Below are 27198 nucleotides of genomic sequence, written 5' to 3'. Positions count from 1 at the left end.
TCCTGAAGGCAGTTACAAGTCTGCAGGTATACTTTATGAAAGACCAAGTCTGTGTCTGCTGCAGCACTTGCTCATGTCTTGACCTTTCGGTATTCGCCGTGAGAGGAACATGACTCGAAATATAAGGCTCGGAGCCTTAACCAAACATTCAAGAGAACTGAATGTTAGGAACGATAAGAGATCACACTCGAAGACATCACAGTCACAAGCAGTATGTGACTATATCAGCTACACTGGGACTCTGGCTGTTCCCAAGAAAGATACACATCTGGGAAGTCCCAGTTCCGGGAAGCGTGAGTGTATCTACGGTTGCTCGCCAACTAAATAATACGGCACGAGATGATGATGGAACGGTAGCTAAACACTAATGCTACTATAACTTGTCAGTATGTTACGTTTAAAGAGACTGTTTAAACTCCGAACTCCAGCAGTACAGCCAGCAGTTACAGAGTTGAGAGCGATGTTAATCTTTCTTCTTTGCACTTATTGCATATTTTCTATGTTTTAGATATCAGTTTACCTGTCAGGAGTCTTCCTGAATTTACAAATAAATTGTTGAAGCTATGGTAGCTCACTTAATACTGTGTCCGTAAACAATTACTTTCCTGTCTTATAGAAGGTTCCATTTAAACTACAAATAACCCTTCAACATTCACATTTCTTCTTGTTTTTTATAATCTTACCCAGCATGGCACTTTAGTCGATGCTGTTCCCTTGAGAACCTGAACCAAGACTGTGTTCCCACAGGAAGAGGGCAATAGCATGTGTGGCCACTAATGTGAGCATATTTGAACAAGATCATTTTGCTGAAATCTTTGCCCTAAATCTTATGCATTTCAAGTGAAGTGTGACATGAATTGCTGTGGGAAATGGCATCTTTCTAGTAGTCAACTTGTTATTCCAAAAGCAAAGGCATCCATTTTTTTTTTTTTTTTTTTTTAACTAAAATGATCACTGGATAAATGATTTACTAGGAATGACCCAAAGAAATTAAGACTCATCAGACTACCTGGACTGTGCAACGTTTATCACTTCACAAGAAAAAAGACACAAATTGATTGTACAAAATAAACTCGAGTACTCTGACATTGAAACATTCAATCCGGCATTTTTTGCACACTGACAATTGTTCAGACAGTGGAACAAAAGAAGGTACAAATAGGAATAGTTACAATATTCGGCATGAATCCAACACCACTGTACATCACAAAATACAGTATACTTGAGGGACGTGATGTGCAGCTAATAAAGCAATGTGCAAAGGTGATCATTTCAATAGCACCCTCGCTGGATCTACTTTAACAGTCCACATTGAGCCAATGGTCACATTCTGTCTTACCTGTACAGCCTCATGTGCATCAAGCACGCAAGAGCAAACACATGAAAAAAAAAAGAACAGTTTTGAGTCATAGTTTTACTCCTGGTTATGTCTAGTGTTACAGAAGAGAGAAACACTGATTGTAAAGCATGGAACTGTAAAGAGCAGCTGAATACATGGTCACATTTTACTTCTCACAACAAATGTGGTTCATGTTATTCTGCGGCGAATGTGGAATCAAGTGACAGAGGATGGCCGACTGACATTTTCGTCTCTGCACACAAATACGATGAACACACCGTTTGAAGCCCTCAAAAACAGTCACATGTATATGAACCAAGTTCTCCCTAGCTGCTAAAGGAATTTACTTTTCCAACAGCTCATTGTCATTTTATTTCAAGGCAACAAGATATCACAATATACTGAGTAACAGTCATATACATGCACACTAGGCATCACTGAGCCAACACAGGGCAGTGGACTTTTCACACAAACTTTGTGTAAAACCCACTAGCATTTTACTAGATCTTCATACTGGATATTTAGAAAAAATGAATATCACAACCCAAAAATATCTATTGAGCTTTCTTTGGTAGTAACGCTACAATGTCTGCACCTAAATAAACATGTGCTGAGAGTCTGTTTTCTCAGAACTTTTGAGTATGTACATTTGGATTCACCGCAGCCAGTTGTTGGTCTTGAGTGTTTGGTATTAAAGAACAAGTGTGGAAAGAACCCACAGATCAAAACACAAGATGACGGAAAGAGACCACATGTGCATGCACATAGATGTACACACACACACACACATGCAACTGCAGTTCCCAGGAAGTTAAGGGATCAGACCGTCTTCACGGTGCCACAAAGAGGTTAGCCTGCTGGCCGAGTGAATGGGCTGTTTGTCTGTTCTGATTGTCCTCATGTGTTGCTATTTGGGTGTCTGTGTACATGTACTAACATCCAGATGGAGGCGCAATAGTGCAGTCACATCACTGTTTACACCTAGGTGCGCAATAAGGTAATTATTTGCAGGCTTGTGTAAATACGAAAATTTGTTAGTCTTGGAAAACACAGTTTTCCAAGACTAACGGTCAGAGTTCAAGGACCATCAAACCGTTAACGTTAACATTTGTTGCCTTGAATCAGAAATCCTTAATTATAGTCCAATCAGCACACACCAAATGTAAAAAAAATATGTCATGGTCATTATTTGCCACGGATAAAATGTTTAACGTGACGATCAAAAGGCGCAATAAAAAATACTATTTAAGAGAAATGTTCTGTGAACTGACGCTTGCATTTCACCAATTGTTAACAGTCGTACAGCAAAGCTGGCTGGCATATATCAAAGGAGCACATGGCTTGGACATAGCACTTTTCTCAGCTACATCAATAAATTAACTGAAACTGAAAGTTCATGAATCGATTTCTCGGCGAAGACAAATTATAATGAATTCAGTCAATGCACACAAACCATAAAACGACACGTGCACTTGTTCCACACCAACAACGTCATTTCTTTCTGTTTCTCGTCGACTTGATTCAGTCAGTCAATCATCAGTAACAACAGACACAAGACATACGGAGCACAAACACGCGCCATTGCATCGTTTTCAGTATTCAATACTGAGGGGGTAAAAGCAGTACACAATACATCATCACTAAATCACAGCAGTTGGTGGTCCGGTTTGACTCCATTTCTTCTTTGTCACATTCAACACACAGTGTGACCATAATCTGGCAACAAAATGAAGGTCACATCGTTTCCACTTAAAGGACAGAAGAGTTTTAACATGTTGTCGTTCTGACAAAATAAGTTAAAGGTTCACCTCCAAAACAAGAACACCAGAGAACAAACAGTTTACACTGGTCATCCTCAAAAACAGTATCCAGAGATTTTCGGACTTGTCTGTCTCCCCCTTTCTAACTTCTTGCATTACACAATACGCCATGTTTCCTTGACCATTTTAAGAAAACATCAAGGGCTTTAAGCCTTTTCATATTTCAGTGCTTCGCTCTTAACTGTCACTGCATCTTTTAAGCTGCGGTCTGTGCAGAAAAGACGCCTGTGCAATCTTGAAAACGCGACAGGAACAGCAGCAGATCAACCTCATGTTGCACATTTAACCTTTTACAGCAATCTCTTCAGGCATTTTTTTTTTCCCCCCCCGGAAAAGTTCAAATGCCAAGTTGGCTCGAGAGTTTCCTCGGGTTTCCGCACTACACATGACATGTTGTACCAACTCCCATTCCACTATGGCCACATCCATACCCCGGCGCTGCGCATCCCTTTTCAACGGAGCCTACGAAAGCCTTTTTAGTGTTCCTAACCGCAAACCCTCTGCTGCTGCGCTGTAAACAGAAGGAGCAGAGGCGTTTGAGTCCCTTCCGGAAGGCAGAGTTCGAGAGGCTGTATATGAGACAGTTGCAGAAGCTGTTGCTGATAGCCAGCCATGTGGTAAGGAACGAGGCTGCGGGGTGGTGGTAGATCCCTCCACTCTCCAGCAGAAAGTAGATGATGTAGGGCAACCAGAGGATGTAAAAGACGCTGGTGATGCGGAACAGCACCATGGCGTATCGCTTGTCTGGGTATGTTGAGGCCGACTGCTGATACTGCGGTTGGTGGTGTTGAGGCTTTTGTGGTTGGGACAAGTGAGGCAACTGCTCCTGCTCTGCGCTGTTGTGCTTCACCACCGATCCCGCCGTCATTCCTGGTCCCTGCAGCTGCTGAGGTCGGTAGCGCGCGTGCCGCTCGCTGATCTCCCGGGTGTGCTGTCGGCAGATCTTGAAGATGTTGGCGTAGGTGAAGCAGACGGTGAGGGCCGCCGGGGCGTACAGCAGCGCGACGATGAAGGTGGTGAACGCCGGGCTAGTCCTCCACTCGACTGCGCACCACTCCACCACGTCGCCGTGATAACCGGGTTTCCCCCACCCGAGAAAAGACGGGAGGAACACCAGAGCGGAGTAAAGCCAGATGAGGACGATACAGCAGCGCACTCGGCAGGGCGTCACTAGGGACGCGTAGGTCAGAGGGCGCGTGATGGCGATGTAACGGTCGACGCTTACGCACGCTAAAGACGCCATCGAAACGGACTTTAAAACCGACACCATGTACCCAAACACCTGGCAGGTGAGCTTTGGGTCGAGGCCCTGGAGATGATGGAGCAGGGACAGGGAGGGGAAGAGGCAGCTGACTCCCACCAGAAGATCAGCGTACGCCATAGTCTGGATGAAAGCACTGGTGGTGTGCTGGCTGAGCAAAGGGGCGCAGTGGAACACGAAAATCACCACCAGGTTACCGGAAATGATAAGAACAGTGAGGAGAAGTATTATGGAGACCTCGAGGAGGCAGGTGTTGAATATTTGGGAATAGCCTATTTCAAGTAAGCAGAAGGGATCAGATAAGTTCGACGAGTCGGCAGAGCTCTGGTTCAGTGGATCCAGGGAGGAATTCATCATCTTGGGCAGGAATCTGTGACTGAGGGGCCCCCTCAAGGGTACGACGAATCCGAGATCCCACTAATTTATCAGGTGACCGGTTGGTTCTGAAAGTATCTGTGTGGTTTCAGTCCGACTGCACAGCTCCATGATGCGGTTTCATGATGTCATCTACGACTTCAAATGCAGGAAGCGTGGACAGGACAGAAAACGTAAGGAAATCCTCCAGATTTGATCTCAGAGCAGCCGGTTTATGCACGAAAACACACAATAATAATACTCAACGTAAACAAAAAATAGGTATTCCTTTTCTTTTTTCTCGCATTCGCGGTTGAAGTCACAGGAAGTCGGAGAAAAAATACACAAAAATGTGACTTTGTTTGAAGGAATTCCAGTCCAAGTTATGCTTGAAATGCCTCCACTCCCAATAAAGTCTGAGATGTCTTCAACATCTGCTGCCGCTGGAGAAATCCCAGACTGAATAGCTCTCTTATCTGTCACAGCGTCCAGGGAACAGATATCAGTATTTAACGCGCTACCTACATAAACTGTACGAAAGGATTAAGCATTACTTCCTTTTTTTATTTTGTCCTTTCACCAGCTTATCTTTTCTTTTCTTCTTCTCCGCTGCTTTCTCGCTGCTCCTTTCCCCTCTTTCTACCACTCTTGCATCTCCGCTTGTCCCCGTCTCAGTTTTTTGTCTGGTCCTTCGCGGTAAGATCACAGCAGAATCCCGTGTAGCGGAGAGGATGAAGGCAGCGTGCGGGCTGATTGACGTCCAGAACACGCACGCACGCGAGCGCACCTCAGCTGTCGTTTCTATTCAGAAGGGCAGCAACTATGTCTGGAGTGGAAATCAGGAAGGCGGGCATACCGATGGTGGGAGAACCCCTGTGTGGATTTATCCTCCTTTGCTGTGCCTGTCTCACACTCCTTGCTCCCACTGCCTCTCTCTGCAGAAACAGCAGCACTGAGGCCCCTCCCTGCCCCTGTGGCTCCAACCAATGATCAACTGCGAAGACATGGGGCTGCTTCCTTCCCCCACCCTCCACTCCTCCCTATTTTTCTTTTTTTTTTGGAGGGGGGGAGGCAGGGCTTCTCATAATCACCCCAACATTTAAACAAACGCTTTCACACAGCTAACATTAGAAACGATCAGTGTAACTAAGATCATCTAAAAGTGAGATCTGACTGTTAACCTTTGCAGCCTCTCACCCCCTCAGAGCCTGGACGTTCTCTGTCTACGATGCACAAAAGTTATTGTATTTAAGAGAAACAATGACCACATGTTTTGCTACAGGAAATATTTCTATTATTAATGCCATTGTAAAGCAAGGACGCAGAGAATAGAAAAGCTGGTTTCCCCATAGCTTTGTGCAACCTAGCGCAGATAGTGCTGTTCATAGCACTGTGTAAAAGGTAACATTCGAAAATTAAAAAGGCACAAAGAACTTCACAAGATGTTGTTAAAGCCTCTGCTTTTTCACCGTCTTTCATTCCTGTTAACAAATCAACTCCATTTTGTGTTAATATACTGCTTTTTATGGAGCACTGACTCCAACAATTAGCATATTTTTTCCATTTAACTTAGAAAATAATAATGATAATAATAATCTCCAGCAACACAAAAGCTGAGGAGACTGACAGATTAAAACGCACAAAAGCATAGCGCAAATAATTCAATTTGCGCTCACAGTCTGTGTGTAATTAGTGGCACGTCCACTCATGCAGAAAGTAATTATGCAATTAGCGTCTGGGTTTGCCTTTTGGGTGCAAGCTTCAAGTGACAGAGAGCATAAAAGGCGATGATGGATGTTTCGACAAGTTTAGATAATACACAGAAATGTGGAAATGCTACAATCTTTAAAGCTAATAAATTGCCTTAAGCTCTTTTTTATAGAAATGTGTTAAACTCAAGTGTGACTGAATGCCAGATAAAGGATTAGTACTGACACCAAGAAGGACGAATCAAGGACTTCAACACGCTTCATACTTGACCAAAAAATATCAAAAAAGCAGAGTCACATATTCAAGAAAATAGAAACAGTCAGGGAGTCTGTTTCATGGCGTGTTAAGACTAAACGGAAATTATTTAGGCTCATGGGATCAGACTCTGAAGGGATCAGATAAGGTGATGCAGCATAGAGGGAAAACTCATCACAAACTCTTTCCAGGTCACAAACTAAAGAAGAGTGTGAACTCAGTAATAACACAACTATCCCACAAGATAATGATCCTAAGCTTAATCATGATTTTGTTGAGCAGAGGTCAATAAAAAACTTGGTTCAGAATCACAGTCCTTAAATGGCCATCTCACTTGAATGCCAATGAAAATTGTGCGGTGGGACTTAAAGAAAGCAGAAGCAACGCAGAAACCAACCTTCGTCCACAAACATTTCTAACATTCACCGAGGTCTGAGTTGATCATTCTAAATACGAAGCTTTGGGGTATAAATAATTTTTGTTATGAGCCTTTTGGGAGATTTAGTACATTCAGATTTAGAATTATTATCTCAAAACATGCACTCTGGAACTTTTCTGACCGTTTACCAAGAATTTCCTTGATGTGTTTTCACTAGAATGTTTTGCAGTTGGAGCAGGTTAAATCATTTTTACTACAACATATGTGAGCGCTGCTCTAATTTAGTCTCAAAAATGACTTTAATAACGAGAGAGGCTTAGTAATATTAACGATGATGCGATGTTCAGTAATGTTCTATCGTAATCGCTGGCTTCTTTAGGTAAAACGCAGGGATGACAAATCGAGTTTAATATGGAAAAGTCATTATTAAAAAACCTTTCATGAATCAACAACACTCACAATGATAATAGTGTTTGTACAATGTGTACATGTTTGCTTAATTCCACCCCTAACAATAATAATATTAGTGCTCTTTACAGTCTAAACATTATCCAATGATGGTACTTATGTAATGTATAATTATACAAATGGCCTACTTTCCTCGAGGGTCCTTTCAGATGTAAAAAGAAAAAGAAAAAGCTTTTGTTTATGAAAAACTAAGAGAGAAGGAGACTACAATATTCTTGTGGTTATAATATAGTCAATTTACTACTAGTACATGTAGTACTACAATGTACTACTTACACAGTGCAAGAAAGCCTCAAAGAAATTCAGACTGTTATTATATAACACGACACAATCAGCTCTACACAGGTAGTATTACCTCCCCAGACATGTTTTAATCACCCTCAACATCTATTTTTTTTTTTTTTTATTGCATGGGTTAGTTTTAGTGAGTTGCCACCGGCCTTGGAGTAATTACTGGTTATTTTTAGACCACATGATGTGTTGATTAAACAGAATCGCTCGGCGGCTGAGCTAAAATTAACAACTTCAGTGGGTAGTAATTAGCGTCAGATTAAGTGCACCATTGTCTGCGTCCTGTTCCTAATGACTTTCTGAAGACGGCAGAGTTTGCCTCGTGCAGGGCAATTTGGTGTAGCGTGATGGAGACCAAAAACATACACAGAGACACACACACACACACACCCACACACACAACACACACCAGCCTGCACCTTTCCCTCCCGCAATCCAGACACAGTCCCATGCTTTCACGCACCTCCTCTGCCCAACACACGAGGAGCTAAAAATAGATGACAGTACGACTCGAAGAAAGTGAGGGGGGGAGAAAAGGATGAGGAAGGAAGTCAAAAAGAGGCGCAGAGCATTTCAAAAATGAGGAGGGGAAGAAATGGAGGTTGAAGGGAGAAATGGAAGATGACAAAAAAAGAGAGAAAAATTAGGAAAAACAAAGATGCCCTGTGCCCTGGTTGCCAAGATGAGAAGAACTCAGCCCTATTAGCCGACTAAATTACGGTCCCTTGCTTCGCAATCGTTCACAAGGACAGGTGCCCAGGAGCTGACAACACCTGGCAACAATTCAACAGCACTGAATGACAGTAGAGCATGTTGAATTTTAAGTGGAAGAAAGGTGCTGCTGAACTGCAATTAATAATCGAACAAATGCTGATGATCAAATGCTTCCAAATCCGGTTAAAACAGAGATTGCTCTTTATTTGTTTGTTCGTTTTATAACATGAATGAAACGATAAGAAAATAGGGCAGTTAGTAAATGTCAAATTGGTTGACTAAATCTGGTCTTTGCCCCCTATCAGTCATCCCTCTTGTTGCTAGCTCATTAGACTAACAAATCTGCTTGGTTTTTATTGAAATTCAAATTCAAATTCAAAGTTTTATATCAACGCAATGTAGAAAAAACACCAAAATAAGTCGTCAGATGATGTCCTATCAAAGGTTTTAGCCTGAAAGGAATGGAAATACAGCTATATAGCTAATAAACTAAACATTAATTGCTTCTCTGTGAGATGAGCCTAGAGGTGTTCCATAAACTTATAAAAACATTAGTCAAAGGTGGTAAGAGTTGTTAAATTGTCAAATATGGGCAAAACATTAGGAATCAGTAGTAGGAATTAAGTCTATTTTAATTCAGCTCTGCAAGTGACTCTTTCATCTGACTATCTGGAACATCTAGCATATACTACCATCATCTTTTAACGTGGAAAATTGGCTTTGGAGTCATCCAGAATTCACCGAAAAGTATGTTAGTATTACTGTCCAGCATGAGTCACAACAGCACTGCGCAAATAAACTTATGGGGCAGAGAGAAAGAAAGAAGCAGATATGATGGGATGAGAAGACGACGGGAGGGAAAAGAGAAAAGGGCAAAGGGACGGTGACGAAACGTGAAATGAACATGCTGACGAAGAGAGGCAGGCAGGCACACGAGTTGACAGGAGCACAAACAGGTCTAGGTAGAAGTCACGGAGAGTCACACGCACACAAATACAAATGATACTAATGATGAAGACAGACAGACAGACAGAGAGACAGAGAGACAGAGGCAGAGAGGCAGGCAGACAGGTCGTTATGTGGGTCAGACACTAACACTCAGGCAGACAGGTAGTGACGAGAGCTTGATTTGTTCTCCACAGGAGACTGCTGAAGGGGGTCTGGAGACACGACCTGTATTTATGTAAGCACTTTGTGTCCACAATCAGATAATACACACAACTGTGAGAGTAGATATACTGTACATCTCTGGGGACATTTCTAACACTGTGTTTTCTAATGTAGGTTAAAAAAAAAATAAATAACATCAACATCAACCACTATGGACCACAAGCAAAAGTCAAAACAGACAGTTAACACCCTTCACACTATGGTATTTCCATGCAGGTTATTGTCAATGCTGTTGACAGATTTAACAAGATGAAACAATTCAATCTGACTCTTTTTCTCATCATTATTTCAACATACCATGATACTAAATCACTGCCTGTTTAGCAACGCTGATCAGCTTGTGCTATAACAACTGCAACTAACTCTCAAAATATCTGGAAACCTGATTGAGAGACGGACATATACCATCGTATTATCGTACGACTACAGCTTATTCCAGGGCTGCCTGGTTTAATTCTTCCTAGTGGAGGGCCGAAATGTTAATTCTGCAGTACATTAAGTTAAATATATAGCATGAATGACACTGGTTATTGTGTAATATGGAAGAGGATTAAGGCCACTAAATAAAACATTGTAGTTAGAGTGAATGATTTTTTTATTTTAACGATTACTTTAATGTGACTTTAACTTTTTTTTCAGTCAGTATTTGGCCCGCGGGCCCCAAATTGGGCAGCCAGGGCTTATACAATCACTGGCCCATTTATTAACTTTGCCTCCGAAAAGAAAACTCAGTTAATTCAACAGCTCTCGTCTTCAAGAAGCTCTATTTTGAGACTGTTATGTTAGAATGCTTAAATTTTCACTAGTGTAGCTAATGAATTGGCAAGTGAATACGTTGTCATGTTGTATTAGTTCTTTTCATGAAGACTTCACCGGTAAACGAAGGGAAAAACTATGATAAAAAAGGGTTGATTGCGATGCTGTAACATGACCTTACTGTTACCTCCACTCCAAACAGTAACACAGCACTGTTGGCTAACGTGTCACGTTGTCCTTTGCATCATCCTCCTTATTATAATCATCTGGAACGGGAACTAAATTAATCATTTGCTTACCAGAATTAGAAACTTTCTCAGTGGCTCACTATAGCATAGGCTACAGATCTAATGCAAAATGTGGGCCGTGGCTTCACCAGCTCAATGACTCCGTTGGTTACTGGTGGCGTGTTAATTAACTGGCATTCAGGGGGTTCTCACAGTACTTGGCAGCAGTGATTCAAGAGTTCATTAGGGCTTCAGGAAACAGGAATAGGTTAAATGTCTAAAGCGTAAATCACCCAGTCTCCGCTTTCATCAATGCGCTGCATTCACATATGCGGATGGACACCAAGTCCAGACCGGGACTGGGAACAAAAGAGGGACCCGGCTAGGACATGATGTGCATGCGGTGCAGTAAAGCATGAAGAGCTACACGCAACCACAGGCTGAATGCAGGATGCAAATTAGGAGCTGGCGCATGGGTTTGGCATGTACAAATTTTTAAAACATGCGCTGACAGGGGAAAGAATGAGTTAGCATGTGAGAAGATGTGGTTTAAGTGACTCCAGTGACAAAAGCAACTCGAACGTCGTTCCATCTAATAATATAACAGAGTACAACAATTCAATGGATTTCAAGAATTGGTTTAAAACTATGCAAATAACATGAACATTAACTATTTAAATATAAAAAAGCACATGCATACATGTTAGCTTTTGTACACCTCATTGTGTTAAATATCTTCTTCCCAAACCCGTCACCATCTTCCTCTAAGGAGACTAAAAGCAAGTCCTGTCAGAATCAGATATGGCTACACAGTTCTATACATTTGTGGGTTTGATGGCTTATGTACAAACCTGAAATAGTTTAGTGGCATTCATACCAGCAAAACAACAAAGCTCTTGTGGCATATTGGTGCAAAGCTTCTGTTTTCTGTTGAGTTGTGGTAAGTGGCAGGCAGGTAAATGATAGCAAGAGAAAAGAAAACGCTTTCAGGAGATCATATGGAGAGAAGGAAAGAAAGAAGCAGCGCGTGAAGAAAATGAGAACATGAGAGGAAAGCAAAGAGGAGGACGGAGCGAGGCTAACATCTTGTCACCACCTGGGATCCAGCTTGCTGCCCAGGGATGTAGCCTTTACATGAGAACCACAGAAAGAGCTGTGGCAGGGGAGAAATTAAAATAATAACACAAAACTAACACATTGTTCTCGGCACACAAGAGGGCTGATCACGTACAGTACGGTGAAGTCACCACTAATCAACAAAGTCCACACAGGCATACCAACACAACCTCCCAGTGGCTCTATGACAATTTGAAACTTAAAAAGCTGTCTTGTCTTTTGCCTTTGACTATTCTAATGTTAAAAATGCCCCAATTAGAACCGTTTTAGATGAATTTTTAAATAATTAATTATTAAGACAATTACTGATTAACAATAAAAACTTGATGTTTTCCAACTTTTGAAATTTTACTTGCTTGCAGCTAAAAAAAAAACGAAAAATGATCCCTTGCTTTTACATTTTCATTCGTGAATAGTATTTACATACTTTAGACACTTTGCATCTTTATTAACGAACTTGATGACCTTTAAAAAAACTAAACAAAACAATCTTATTGAGGACAAAATAGATGTATGGGGCACTTCTTTTCACTTGTATAACAGTTATCAGTTGCTTCGATCTACAGACACAGTTAATATCACAAGTTTGAAGCACATGAGAGAGCAACTTATGAAACAAGGCCATTGATGACTACTGAGAAGAGCTTTTAAAAAAAAAATTTTTTTTTTAAAAATGAAAATTTCACCAGGACTAATAATTGCTGAGGACAGTAACAATAGCACATGTGATCTGGCAAGCCCAAACAAAAAATGAACAACAAATTAAATGTGTTCCAGATCAAAATATAACCACGACTAACAAGAGAAAGGACGAAGGTGTTACAGGGAAAGGCCTGCCTTAATAAGCGCTTGAGTTTGGGCAGTGATTTAGAAAGCATCAGATTTCAGAGGGGATATGGACAACAAGCTGATGGACCTCATGTCTGGGTCACCTTTCAATCACCAACATGTGGTGGGGTGGCATCTTAATCGGCAGCAACTTGTGTGATCTTACCTTTGTAATGAGAGTGCGGTACTCTTCTACCTGGTGGTCATTGTTATGGCAGCCTGCCAGAAGCTGCCAAACCTCCCCACGGAGCGCCTCGGGGATGCCGCTGCGCACCAAGGCTGGAAGCTGCCTGGGCCGCACTGATAAGTTCAAATGCCTGGGAGAGGAGAGGAGAGGAGAGCAGAGGAGAGGAGAGGAGAGGAGAGGAGAGGAGAGGACTTTAACTTCATTACAATTGCAACAAAATTGCAGTCCTTCAAACCAGGGTAATGGTTTAATAGTACAGAAGATAATAATTTACATGCAAATTGTAGGCATAGTTAGGTATAAAATCCATCAATTTCACACTTTGAGTATGTAAAATATGAGCTACACCAACCAGGCATAACATTATGACCACCTTCCTAATATTGTTTAGGTCTCCCTTGTGCCTCCAAAACCGTTGTGACTCATCAGAGAGTGGACATGGACCTTCTGAGGATGTCCTGTGGTGTCTGGTAACAGAATGTTGTTAGAGTGGACCTTTGGGTGCTATGGGTTGAGGTTAGGGGCCTCTGTGGATCATCCCATGGATACTTGATCAGTTTGGGATGTAGTGAATTTGGAGGACAGGTCAACACCTTGCGCTGTTCTTCATGTTTTCTGAATTGTCCATAAACCATTTGTGTGTGTGTGTCTGTGTCAGGCTGCATCCTGCTGGGGTTGGATTCCTTCAAGGAGTGTCATTGCTATGGGGTGGGGGTGTCTGGTCCAGTCTAGGTGGGTGGTACATGTCTAAGTCACATCCACATAAATGCCATGTCCAAAAGTTTCCCAGTAGAACAGGATGGTCAATGTTATCGACTTCTCCTGTCAGTGGTTTTAATGTTGTGGCTGACGATGCCTAACTCAACCCTGAAATTCTTTTTCGCTTTTTCACCATACATGTCTTTTATTATGCTCCTACTTTATAATGACCCTAATAAGCCAATAGAACTCAACAGGAACAATACACAGAAAGACATGTTAATGTTTTCCTTCCTTCCTTCCTTATTTTCCACATTTAAATGTTAAATCTGTTGGGGAAACACTCCATCTTGGAGAGTCATATACACATGCGGTGTTAAAACGAACCAATAGTAAGAGACAAACTTGGAGGCACAGCTGTACCTACCTACTAACTACAGCCTGACTGGAGCCGACAGAAGTCCCCGAATCCCTGATGATTCTCTCACTTTCTCCCCTTTCTAAATTTGATCTGTTTTCTGGGTTTGTTTTGTTCGGTTGTTCAGAGCGTCAGGTTATGCAATACGTGGCATTTTCTGCTAAGACTAAGAAGGGGAACTGCGTACGTGTGTGTGAGTGTGCATGTGATGTAAGTAATGCCAAGTCTGGTCCTTGGGGCATAAGATTGTAAAGGCCTTTCTGTGATTTGCCTCTCTGTGCTGCCAGAGTTTGGCATCCCACTATACAACGGCACACACACTCTCTCACGCACGCTAACTCACCAACACCAACTCACCACACACAGAAAGCCTACTGTTATGACAGGGTAGTCTCATGATTCCTATTTTATTTTTATTTTATTTATTCGTTCATTTATTTTTACCAGAAAAACGATGCAAAAAAAAATATGAATTGCTTCAATTGTCATGTCAGCAATCTCAACGGACAATCTACTAGGGAATTGGTAAATAGTGAAAACAAATGCAGTCAAGTACAACAGTCCTGCACTAAATCTGAGCTTCATGACTGTTACAAGCTTCAATTTATGTTAAAAACTGCGTGAAAAATGTGGTTATTGAACTGCAGGAACATTTTGGAGGATAAACTTTGTGGTGCCGTTAAACTGGATTGAATTAAACAGCAGAGCTGGTATCTAATTAAATATAAAATCTTGATTAAATTAGATGTTTTTAAATGAAATAATAAATTGAATAAATAATAGAAACATGTGTCGGTGCAACACAATACGACACAATGGCGCTACAAGCCACAGCCTCCAAAATGAACACAGTTGAATCAACAGATCTCTGTTATTTTAAACAAAGACCGAAAACCATAACTTTCATGAAGATAATATTTACTGCAGGACTGTTAGAATGCACCAGTTTATTCTAGTATACCTAATGAACTGGCAAGTGATTGTATATAAACAAACACGAGTGTATCGCCTTTTACTGTTCCCCCCTGAGAACAGCAAGGAGAAAGTCAGAGAAATGCAGTGCGGTGTGCGCAGGCGGGGGGCTTACGGCTAATTAAAGTGCAGGCAGTTTCTATTCAGCTCGTCACAAGCTTCTGATTAAAAACAAATGCATTATTGGGAGAAGGAAGCCATCTTAATAAGCCGCTTATCAACAGCTACTTCCTGCTGCTCTTTCCTTCGCATAGACACACAAGAGTCCATCTGTGTGCATTCACTGCAGCAGTGATGGAGGCGGAAGGACGGAGTTAACGAGGTAACAAAATCCTTACCACTTGGATAACAAGTCTCCCCAGGTCTCCAGGATCTTCTCTGCGCACTCCTTTGAAACATCACCGGACCCACTGAGTAAAGGCTCATCATTATCTGGGAACATGTGAACAAAACCAAAATAAAACACCACCACAATGATATATATCATATGATGATATCTGTGTATATCAAACCTACATACATATATTCTAAAACACAGTATATTTGTTTTTTTAATGAGATATTTGAAAGAGAACACTGATTAGACACACGACATTAGAGCCAAACCCTGTTTAACTGGGAGCCTAACTTTCCAGAATGCACTGGGATGACGCCTTCAGCCGTAGTAAGAGAAGTTGGTCGTTCCAAATCTGATAATGCAGACAATCTCAAAGGGCAATCTGTTCAGCACTGCAGCTGGAACTGCTCGCCAGTTCAGCGCTGAACGTGGTAAGGATCTGTCTCGTCACACAGTGTCTTGACTGAATTTGGACTGAAGGCGCACTCTACCAAACCTCTCATTAGCCGAAGGAACCAAAAGGCTGGACTAGCCTTAGCTGAGGAGCATGTTGTGCGGACAAAGGAGAACAGGTCCAAAGTTTACCACCATATATTATATTATATTATAATAATTAATGGGAACATGTCCTCCTCCTCCACACTAGGTGGCAACATGTGTCTTGTCAGCGGGTTAATATGGCCCCCTTTCTGGTTGACCTATTATGTCATATAATAAACAAGAGTCGTTCGTGCGACAGACCAGCATTTCAAACAAGATGGATGATAATACAGCTTTTTTTTTTTTAACTCTCGCACATAATGTTCGCACCATTTATGGTGCAGATAAGATGTGCGCTATCCCTCAGCTGGTTATTCTACCAGCTCTGTTTACCTTCTTCTGCGACCGGCTCTCTTGGATGTTTTTGTTCTAGGGTCAAACACCAGTGCTGTGGTTGTGACACAGGCGCACATGCGTTGCCCTGTTGAAGTCCAATTAACGCGTATACATGTCGGATAAAATCGATTTCCAATCGCATTATCTGGGTGTCTTAATCGCATAAGGAGAACTCAGATTTTAGTCACAGTAATGTGTTACCATGCACTTAAGTTGTCCAGTTAAAGTCGGATTAAGGTAATAATTGTTTTTTTCAAGTCCATGTAAATGTACTGAGTGAAAGGTGGAGAAGGATGTGCCATGGTTTGGGGGTGTGTTAAGCTAACTGCACATACTCCAGGTGTCAAAAAACACGTTGTTTTTGAGTGCATATCCCTACTGTACGGCGTAGTGATTCATGTATTTACACTTCTAATCACAATGCTGAAGATAAACTGAAGTTTTCTAAGTAAGCATCTAGTATAGTGTGTATATAATAAGTTAGTCATAATAATGGATATCAAGCTAAAAGGCCACCAAAAGATACAAAAAGTACAACAATTAGTACAACAGTTCTCTGCTAGTACTCAGATTCACACAAACACACACACATACACACCACTGATGGTTCTTTGTGGCGAGATAGCACAAACAGTTCTGTAACACTGTGTCTGATTTTGACTCGTGCGTGCCACGAGTTTATATATGGTACTGCCCACAAGACACAGTCTGAATTTTTAGGCCAAGTACACCATCAGTGGCTGATACATGAAATGCACTTAATATCTGCAGCGTAATTCTGCTGCGCTGTATGCAGGTCAACCCTGTTTATTTCCATGCTGCTGGGCAATATTACTTTAGTTGTTGTTGTTGTTGTGCTGGAAGTGCCTGCCTCTGAATGAGGTCAGTCCTGTCCAAGGACACGGTGGCTGTGGTGAAAGCAAACTAATGTATTTTGTCATTTTGTCTGAAGTGAAGAAATAACATTAAAATAAAAATGTATTCTGTGCCTTTTATGAAATTAAACATCACAATCATTCAGAAAAAAAGTGCATCCGAATCACCTTCTTCTTCATCATCCTCAGGTGGGGACGGAGCCATGGTACCAGCCCCAGAGGGCAGGATGTTGGGACTAGCTGTGGTCTTCCTTTTTTCTCTCTCGGTCTCGCTTTCCAAACTCACCACCTCATAAAGTGTGTCTGAGGCAGGACTCTTTCGTTCTTTGCGCTCCATCTGAAAAAGGGAATACATCATAAACACAATATAGAAACCATAAATGTGGCTAGACATAGACAATTGCATTTCCAGAAAGCGCGTAGCAGTTGGTTTTTAAATCTGTTCGACATTTTCCTATTTTCTTTGTAATAGTTGTACCCCGCTCAAAAACAAATCCAATCAGAAGTTAAAAGATAATAATAATCTACAACAGTTTAGACCAAATTTGATCTACATGGACAGCACCTGGATTAGATTTTATATTACATTAAAAAAATAAGTAATAATCACAGACACAGCATAAGAAAGATGGATACTCTAGGGTTATTGATGTCTTCTGTAATTATATATTGTATTATTTATTGAGTACTTTGAAATACTGGGAAAATATATCATGAGATCATCCTCTAACTGGCCGATCCCTTTCTATGTGACTTGATGGACAAAAAGCCATAGTGTAACAAAACAAATCACTCTTGCATTATTGCAGGAAACATCCAGTTATAGAGGCGATGACTTGATTTCATTTTAAAAACGGATTTGACTAACCTGTCGTAGTTTAAGGTAGAATGTCTCAGTGTAGCTACGCTTGCTGAAGGGCCAGAAAAGTCTGTCGTTTGGGGAGCACACCCTGACCCTGGTCTCCAGCAGGAAACGGACCGGTTCCTCCACCTCTGTTATCACCAGGTCCACCGCTGTCGTCATGTACATGAATTTATCTAGGGAACAAAAAAGAACCCAATTACAACATCAGCTCTGATTAGTGATTAACTCCCAGTCCTCCTCTAAAACTAACAAAACTATTAATCAAACCCAGTCATTACCAGGGACAGTTTCCATGTGCCAGGACTCATGCAACTTATGAAAAGTGACTGTAACACTTCTGCCAAACACCAGTGTTAACATGCAAGTGGATAAACAACCGACTAGCCAATAAATATAAACGAAGGAAATAATAGCTGTTGAAAAGCAGTCTTATGTAAATCTTGGACAAAGTTTTGGCTCTTACCTTTGGGCGTTTCCTCATTCACCGCCTGGAACTGAGGCGTGTTGGGGTTCCAACTTCCTGTGATGATGTAAGACTTCCCGTCTGAGCTCTTTCCCATTGACTCCTTGAATATTTTCATGAGAAGGCACAAGTTGGAGGAAGTTAGCAAACACACACACACACACACACGCACACACACACACACACAACAACACATATGCAAGGAAGCAGGCACCCACCAGGTCCAGCAGGTGCATGTCGCTGTTCTTCACATTTTTCCCCGGGCTGAGCAAAAGTCCAAAACACCTGGAGAAGACGTACACACAGGGGCAAAAAAAGAAATGGAAATGTAGCATGAAGAAGATTACATAAGAATAGGAGATGAGGTGAGGTGGGGGGTGGGAATTAGACAGTGAACAATAAATCTCTCTATACAGAGTGGGACCATTTGTTAAACCTCACATATGCTACTGCAAATAGCTTCCTGAACTGATCCTTTAACACAGACCAGAGCATGGAGAATATTAAACACAGCACTTCAAACCTTACCTTCTCTGGGCTCGTGGAACAATAACAAAGCAGCGTGAAAATGGAAATCTTCAAAAAGGCCATGGAATGTTTAAATTTCAACAGATTTATTAAACCGTGGAAAACGAGGGGCCTCGAAGACAGGCTCGCCTCAATCACCACTTTAAAACTGTCCCAGAACACTTCAATCGTAACACGGGCCGATTCACGGATGTAAGGATTCCCACCGGTGTGTGTTTATCAGTTACAGTTGTGAGTGATTCATTTCTTTAGAGGACTCATATCTTCTCCAGCAAATGGACAGGTCTCTGTCAGCGTGACAGATGCACAAACTCCTTTTGAAGATATTTTCCCTTTCCAGGAGTCGCACATTCTTGACCCTTTGGTGTTTACATTAACACTGCCCATTTCTAGACGCTTTCATTATGTTGATAGAGATATATCTGATGTCGTGGTAGTTTTATTTCAGAATAAATCCCCTGCGTCTACAGAATAAAACTGCCTCACATTTAATTGGAAGCAACTTAAAAATAGCAAATGAATTCGCACTCATCTAAATAATGAATGAAGCAAAAATTGACGAAAACATTTAGTGATGCTGTCAAAATATATATATATATATATGCAGGACCATCTGAAGATGTGCTGTGTGCATGAATGTGAGCGTGGAATTTTACCTTTCAATGGCCAGTTCCTTGTTGGAGGTCTGCTGAACATAAATGACAATTTTCTTGTCCAATCCTGCACGCAGCTTGAAGCTCTGCTTGTCCTTGTCTTTTGCTACAGCACTGCACACAAAAGGAAAGGAAGATTTAGAAAAGCAATATACACATACACGCTAATGCATTGTTGTCAAGAAAAAGATGAAATTTAAATAGTTGATTTAATTATATCCGAACCGAAGAGAAGAACTCTCCCACTGTTTTTTTCCTGTTCACAAAATAACACAAACATTAATCTGTGTTTTTCTAGTGCCTGACAACTGATTAATGGAATTTATAACTTAGTCGATCGGCTGATCTGATTGAAAAGGAAATATTGAGAGGATGTTTAAGAGGAAGTTTAGAAACGGACCCTTTTATCAAAATAAAACAAGAAAGGGACCCGGTTTATGTCTAAATTCAGGTTTTAAACAGAAACAGTAATCCACACTCTTATGTTAAGTAAACTGAGTAAAAAAAAAAGAAGAAGAAACATCCATTAATCAATCTGAAATCTATTGCAAACATTTTGAACCAGCTGTAAATTCCAGGCACTGGTTGGATCTTAAAAACATGCCTCTCTGAGAGTAGGGACTTGACACAGACCTTAGTCAACCAGACGAGACACTCAGAGTTTTAAGCTGTAAGTACACCTTCTGACTACTATGCAAGCTATTCAGTTTTGATTTTATTTTGCAGATAATATACAATATCTTGACATAGTTTACACTCTCCGTCGCATTTAAACAAGGAAAAGCGCTCGCAGAAAATAAACAGGAATGTGTACTGTTTGCTTGGAAGACAGATCACCAAAAATAATCAGCCAAAAGCTAATGAGGAGGAAATGTATGCTAGCTAAAAATAATCTCAGGGATATATTTGTTGGTTTTGTGTTGTTTTTCCAAATAAGCTTAATATATCAGACTATTTGTGACAACAGACGGATGTGACTCAGTATAATGAGAAAACAAAGTTAAAGGGTTCAGGGAAGAAGGGTTAAATGGAGCAAACACTGTGACATTCTGTTGTGTAACCATTTCTCTGTGTGGCATTAATTAACATAAGTGGTCAAGAAGTCTAAATAATATATCATATAAAATAAGTTATTACATAAATATTAATTATAAATATACTGCCAAGAAGCATGCATGCACACAGCATGACACTGCCACCACCATGCTTTATGTATGTGTATGCTGCGTCTGACAAACAGCGTTTACTTGGATGCTTCAAAATGAGCTCATAATAAGTCCCTACCAGACAAAATGTTTCAGATCATCAAATAATTTGATCATTAGTCAAAGATGCACATGTAAATGACAAATGCAGTTTTTTTTTTTTTTTTAATGAAGGTTGTTATTATTAAGGGAAAACAAAATCCAACCCTACATGACCCTGTGAGAAAAAGTGATTGCAATCAAGCGTTTGCGGTAGCTGGCAAGTTTTGCAAGTCTTTTCCAGCATGAACCACTTTTTAAGGTCATGCCACAGCATTTCAATAGGATTCAGGTCAGGACTTTGGGCCACTCCAAAGTCTTCGTTTTTCTTCAGTCATTCAGAGGTGAACTTGCTGGTGTGTTATGGATCATTATCCTGCTGCGGAGCCCAGGACTTCTTGGTAGACAGCAGAATCCCACATTAAGTCTTCCAGGTCCTGAAGCAGCAAACTAGCCCCAGACCATCACACTACTACCACCAGATTTTACTGTTGTTGATGATGTTCTTTTTCTGAAATGCGGTGTTAGTTTTACTCCAGATGTAATGGGACACACACCTTCCAAAAAGTTCAACTTTGTCTCGTCAGTCCAGAGTATTTTCTTAAAAGTCTTGGGGACCATTAAAATGTTTCCTGACAAAACTAGGACAAGCCATTACAATCTTTTTGCTCAGCAGTGGTTTTGGTCTTGAACTCCATTTGGTCTTGACCATCATTTTAGTGTAGTCATGAAAACTGATCCTAACTGTGACCTCTTGGATGAGTCGTTGGTGTGCTCCTGGGGTAACTTTGGCCGGCTGACCACTCCTGGGAAGGTTCACCACTGTTCCATGTTTTCACCATTTGTGGATAATGGCTTTTCCTGTGGTTCACTGGAGTCCCAAAGCTTTAGAAATGGCTTTATAACCTTTTCCAGACTGATAGATCTCAGTTACTTTCTTTTTTCATTTGTTCTTTAATTTCTTTGGATCCCAACATGATGTCTAGCTGTTGATGATATTTTGGTCTACTTCACTTTTGCTTAAAAACTGCGTTTGTGTTTACTTGTATTACCTTTGTTGTATATTTAAATTGGTCTGATGATCTGAAACATGACAGACATGCTTTCTCACACCACTGTATTTCTCTCAGCCATAAAGCTGTGAATCATGAAGAACCTGTGCAGCCATTATTGTATGCAGCGTGTTTCTCATCTCAGCTCCTGAAGAGTTTAACACCTTCAGAGTAGTCGCGTGTGAGGCCTCCCTAACGAGTCTCCTTCCTACACAACTACTTCACTCAGTTTGTGAGGATCCGCTGCTCTAGGCAGATTTACATGTGTGTCATGTTCCCTCTGTTTCTTAATGACGTATTAAAACTGAACTCCAAGATATGATCAGTTACTTGGAAATGTTTTTGTATCCATCCACATACTTGTACTTTTAAATACCCTCTTCGTAGACTTGCTTGGAGTGTTATTTCGTCGTCATGGTGTAATTGTAGCCAGGAATACTGATTAACTAGTGACATTCAGACAAGGGTGTCTTTATACTACAGCCACTTGAGAAACATTCATTGCACTCAGATGATCTTAATTCCACTAATTGTGGGAGTACTAGCACTAATGAGCTAAAACTGTTTTTTTTTGTTTGTTTGTTTCCCAATTTCTTGTCAAAAACCCAAATTATATTGACTATGAATCCATTTATAAATGTATGAAATGGGAAAATTCATTTATGTCTGCTTAAGCACAATATTAGTTCATTCTGAACTTATCATACACACAGAACCGTATAAGCAACTTAAATGAAGTTTTTATGCTCCAACAATTAAAATTTCAGATGCTTAAATGTGAGCCTCACCTGAAAGTACCCTTGCCATCATCCTCCTTGATCTCCAGACTGACAGTGAAGGTAAACAAGTCACTGTCGGGGGTGAGCGGAGCAGGCTGCTGAGATGACAGAACTGCCCTCTTAGCTGACCGCCGAAAGGCCGTGGCAAAGCTGTACAGTATCCTACTCACCTGTAGGGGAAAAGAAAAAATCACAATTATATTAAGCCACAATAATGGGGAGTGAGCTATACAGAATATAATATCCGGACAAAGTTGCACAGAAACACTGTATAAACACCAGATTGTACAGAGAACGTCTTTGTGAACGAATGAAAAAAAAAACAAACATAAAACTCCAGAATCAAATCTAAATCCAATCCAAACTGTAGTGATTACCTGCACTTACACGCAAAGAAGAAGAGATACAAAACATGCGTTGGCTATCACTGTAGCCAGACTTACAGTTCATCCTTTTGCATGAGTCACTTTCTCTAATTAAAGGAAGTTTAAGTTAATTTCAAAAACCCTACTAACAACTTGAATGTTTCTGAGCCCAGTTATTTGTCATAAAATTTTGGAACTGAACAAGGGCACTCATCTTTTTTCCCCACTGCTGGGTTACTTTGTTGAGTAGATCAAATCACACTTTATTTTTTATAGCACTTTTCATGCAAAAAAGAAAATGCAAACACAAAACATTACAAGAAACAAATCAAGAACGCCACCAAGTAAGCACTGGATTTTGCAATTTATATGTTCTAATGTATGTCGCCATGTCACAGCAAATGTCTCACATTCAATCGTGTTAAATTCATCATATACAAAACACACAACAATGGGATAATAAAAAAGTCCCAAAATGCTAAATACAACTGTAGGTGTTGTGCAGGACTTTAAAGACTATGAAGTCTGAAACCAAAAATGTCTGCACCAACCAAAGCAATCACTAGGCTATAAATATTAATTGGAAACTTGTTTTTTTGTGATACAATGCCCCAAAAAACTTACCTAATGACCCACTACTCCACTGACTGCAGACTCCCAAACATATTAACTATTTAGAGTTTTAATCAACACAGTGATTTATATTCCCTGTTGATTGTGAATGTGGAGGCACTGCTCCTATTAACATAAAGCAAAGACAACTCACTCCTTCCAGAAACTGCAGAGGTCTGCTAAATCCAAGCCCAAAGAGGAGCAGAGCTGAGGGAAGGGGGGGCCAGCTAAAGACTGCCAAGTGTGGAAAAAACTGGGTGGTAATCATTTATTTACATTCTCTAAATGTACCCTTTCCACTAACGAGACTTTAAATTTGTGGGCTTTGCATTTAGCAGAGAAAAAGTCTTTTATATTCCGATTGTTACTAAGCAAACATGTGTGTGTGATAATAAACAGAGCTCTCCCCTAACTGAAGGCCTGCAGCACAGTGGTTTTGGATCATTTCTAATTCTGGTAAACAGCAGAACTTTGGGGTTGATGGCTAAGAGATGGTGTGGGGAAACTGCTGTTATCAATAAATAATGCTTTTCGTTTTTCTCAAGACAGGAGTATAAAGCAGCTTCTAAACGCCACGACACAGAGCCTTTGTTATATTCCTGGTACAGTAGAAGGATGTTAGCAGACTGCAGGGGGTGTTTTTATTGAGAAACAACGGCGGACTGGATGTAAGAGATGGGGTATGAATAAAGATAGATGGGGGGGTCACCCCCTGTATTGATGGAATGTTTAACACAATGGATGTGTTGTTCTGTACTGTCCAAATAAATGCTAGGGTCAAAACTGGCCAGCTGTCAATGTATCCGATTTCTTTCTTTATTTATTTTATTTTTTTGTGTGCAGCGTGAAGGACTGTATGCCAAAGTAAGATTGAGCAATTATCACCTTGACTTCACCAAAGAAGTTGTCAAACAGTAATACATGTTTCTACTGGAAACATGGTGTTTTTCTCTTGTTTGCTTGTGTTAAAATGAAGAAATCAAGAAATGATCGATGTCCAATCTATTACAGAGGAAAACTTTAAGGGCTGTAATGCTCGGATTTCAAATGGAATTAATAAAACAATTCCTTTTGAATGTGGACACTGCCTTAAAAGATCTGGAAAATGTTAAACACCCTGTTACATTGTACTTGTTCCCATCCAGGCTATTTTTATTTTTTCTTCCCTGGCACTATTATCTTTACGTGTGTTCTGACATGAAGATTTGAGACATATTTAACCAACGCCGCGGCCAAAACCGCTAAATCGCCTTCAGGACCCAATTTGTGTTTCTCGCTAAACGTAATTTAGTTTGTCAGGAGCCTAAATCATGAATGTAAAACAAATCTACTGAATCCGAACTGACGTGAATTATATACCAGTGGCTATACATCTCCGGAAAGGAGCAGCAAGTTTATGGTCAACAAAAGGAGGTAAGAGACTCAGCAGGGCTCTGCATCACCACCAACCATCAGGAGACTGGGAATTGTTACAAACTAGCCTTGGGGCCTGACTGGGAAGTCTGGCACAAAGGAGGCAAAGAAGGACTGAGAAGGTGGTTTGCTTTATGTAAATTACACAAAAATACACACAAATGTGCTTACCTTAATAGGTTTAATAACATACTTTATTTTTATTATTATGCATATGCACTGGCTGATGGCACTTTTAATTTCGTTGTACTCGTGACAATGACAATAAAGATCTATCTATCTATCTATCTATACTGTGTTAATTCCCTTATAACTTGTTCCAAAGTGTATTATTTTTGAAATTATGAATAAAGACTCTTAAGACAGAGCAGAATTTTATTTGGATATGGAAAATTATTTTTAAATTGACTTCAGTGCCAAAAAATAAAATTTCATATAAAACATCTTAATGATTCAATGTCGTTATTTGAGGAGTTGTTTACTGTGGGGCTGAGGCTGATGCGAGGCATGTGACTAAAGCAGCTTTTTCCTGAAGGAACAGACAGCCAATGGGCTGACTCACAATAGTGTAATAGTGCGAGAGAGAGGCGAAAAAAAGTGAAGGCAGAATAGATTGGTTTGTTGCTGGGGGATTGGAAGGAAGATAAGGATGGGTTAGGGTTAAGTGAGGAAGAAGAGAAGAAAGAAGGAGCCACTGAGAGACGCCTGGTCGCCAAGTAAATGAGTGAATTAGTTTTGGGATTATATACTTGTGAAATTTCATGTTTTGGTGTGAGCATGGGTAGGTGTGTGTGAAACTGGATAGTAAAGTAGCGTCAGTCTGTGGGCTGTTAGTGACACTGAAGGAGAGAAATCAGGTCAGTGAGCATTGAAGCTGAATTTTAACCCAGTTTCAAGAGCGGGTTCCTTTGTCTCTCATTTACATTTATGTGTCTCCTGTAAGTGGGCTTTTGGGGATCGCGCGTATGGTGTACATGTGGATTGCAGCGCAGCCTGCGGTGCGTGGCACAACCCCCTGGGGACCAATGAATAAGCTTCCACGCTGACACAGAACCCAAAAGGACAGGATGCGGGGTGATCCGGAGTTTAAGACAAGGTCAACCAGAACACTGCTGGCTATGTTTGTACATATGAACATCTACATGGGTGGATGAGACAGCAAAAGGGAGGAAAAAAAAGAGTTAGGAGCAATAACATGAGTTTTGCTCCCCCTCTGGTTTACTAACGGAACAGCAGTAACATTGCTTTTTAGCTGTATTTATTTCTGGGTCAAGGGTTTTTGCATAGGCTATATTTGTTTGATAAAATTGAATGTACAGCTTGCATAAGGATCTACAACCTTAAAAAAGTACTTCTCTATGCTCCCAGGAATTATTTCTATTATCTGCCCCTAAAGTCAATACTGAAAAAAGGATATTTATGTATGCTGGCCCCTCTGCCTGCAATCAGTCAGACTAGATCCTAAATCTTAGGGAGCTGGTCTCTACATGAATTTTAAGTGATTTTAAAGGATTTGGTGGCACGCACATCTGGTTCATTCACTACTTGTTACAAATACCTAGTTTTGAATTCTGTAATTTTTCAAAAATACATCTCTAATTTTGTCTGCAACATGGCTGTCTGTGTTGCTGCCTAGTTTGGCGTGACCGTCTTGAAAAATAAACCCCAGTAAAATGTATGTTATAATAATAAATAATGCTCATTTTCACAAGCATTCCTATTTTTATGTGAGTCTGCTGGACAGTGCGTTAAGTCTTTATGATCTTGGCATGGAGGAAAGTGGTGCTTATATATTTTTACTAGTTCAACAACGACAATTACTCAATCAGCAAATGCTCACCGCCTCTTGGATTTGGCAGCGAAACACGTGGATCCTGAAGATCTCGGTGTTGTAGTGGCTCTCGGTGAAGGCGAAGCAGTCGCTCTCCGGTGTGCCGTCATGGCCTCGTACACAGAACAGGATCTTATAGATGGGGTAGTTGGCAATCTCTGTGCTGTTGTTGGGATCTAACAACCTGTGAAAACGTCAGTTAAAAATGTTGCAGTTTAATGTCTTAAACGTCATTATTGAACAATGTATATGTGACATGCTAGCATTCAATGTTTAAGTATGCACACCACACTCATACTGTACTGTTGAAGTGTAATAATTAATATAACTAATTATTCACA

General features: G+C 40.6%; 2 protein-coding genes across 4 annotated transcripts in view; both read right to left on the bottom strand.

The window, feature by feature from the left end:
* The window catches only part of LOC124996255 (rab GTPase-activating protein 1), a 68106-nt gene that overhangs the window by 26955 nt on the left and 13953 nt on the right, over positions 1-27198 (bottom strand). For all 3 annotated transcript variants that reach the window (XM_047569081.1, XM_047569082.1, XM_047569084.1), the window contains 9 exons: positions 26867-27041; positions 22646-22806; positions 19565-19675; positions 18599-18665; positions 18381-18483; positions 17921-18090; positions 17221-17389; positions 15303-15396; positions 12855-13005 (listed from right to left, as the gene is read on the bottom strand). In XM_047569081.1, the coding sequence (XP_047425037.1) occupies positions 12855-13005; positions 15303-15396; positions 17221-17389; positions 17921-18090; positions 18381-18483; positions 18599-18665; positions 19565-19675; positions 22646-22806; positions 26867-27041 (1201 nt within the window). The remainder of the gene's footprint in view (positions 1-12854; positions 13006-15302; positions 15397-17220; positions 17390-17920; positions 18091-18380; positions 18484-18598; positions 18666-19564; positions 19676-22645; positions 22807-26866; positions 27042-27198) is intronic.
* On the bottom strand, positions 499-12848 carry LOC124996256 (probable G-protein coupled receptor 21). The gene has a single exon (XM_047569085.1). It carries the CDS (start codon positions 4775-4777, stop codon positions 3539-3541), a length of 1239 nt encoding a protein of 412 aa, XP_047425041.1. The 5' UTR covers positions 4778-12848; the 3' UTR covers positions 499-3538.

Source organism: Mugil cephalus, chromosome 19, assembly GCF_022458985.1.
Source record: "Mugil cephalus isolate CIBA_MC_2020 chromosome 19, CIBA_Mcephalus_1.1, whole genome shotgun sequence".
Lineage (NCBI taxonomy): Eukaryota > Metazoa > Chordata > Actinopteri > Mugiliformes > Mugilidae > Mugil > Mugil cephalus.
Note: the sequence above shows the minus strand (reverse complement) of the source record. Positions and strands in the feature narration are given on the sequence as shown.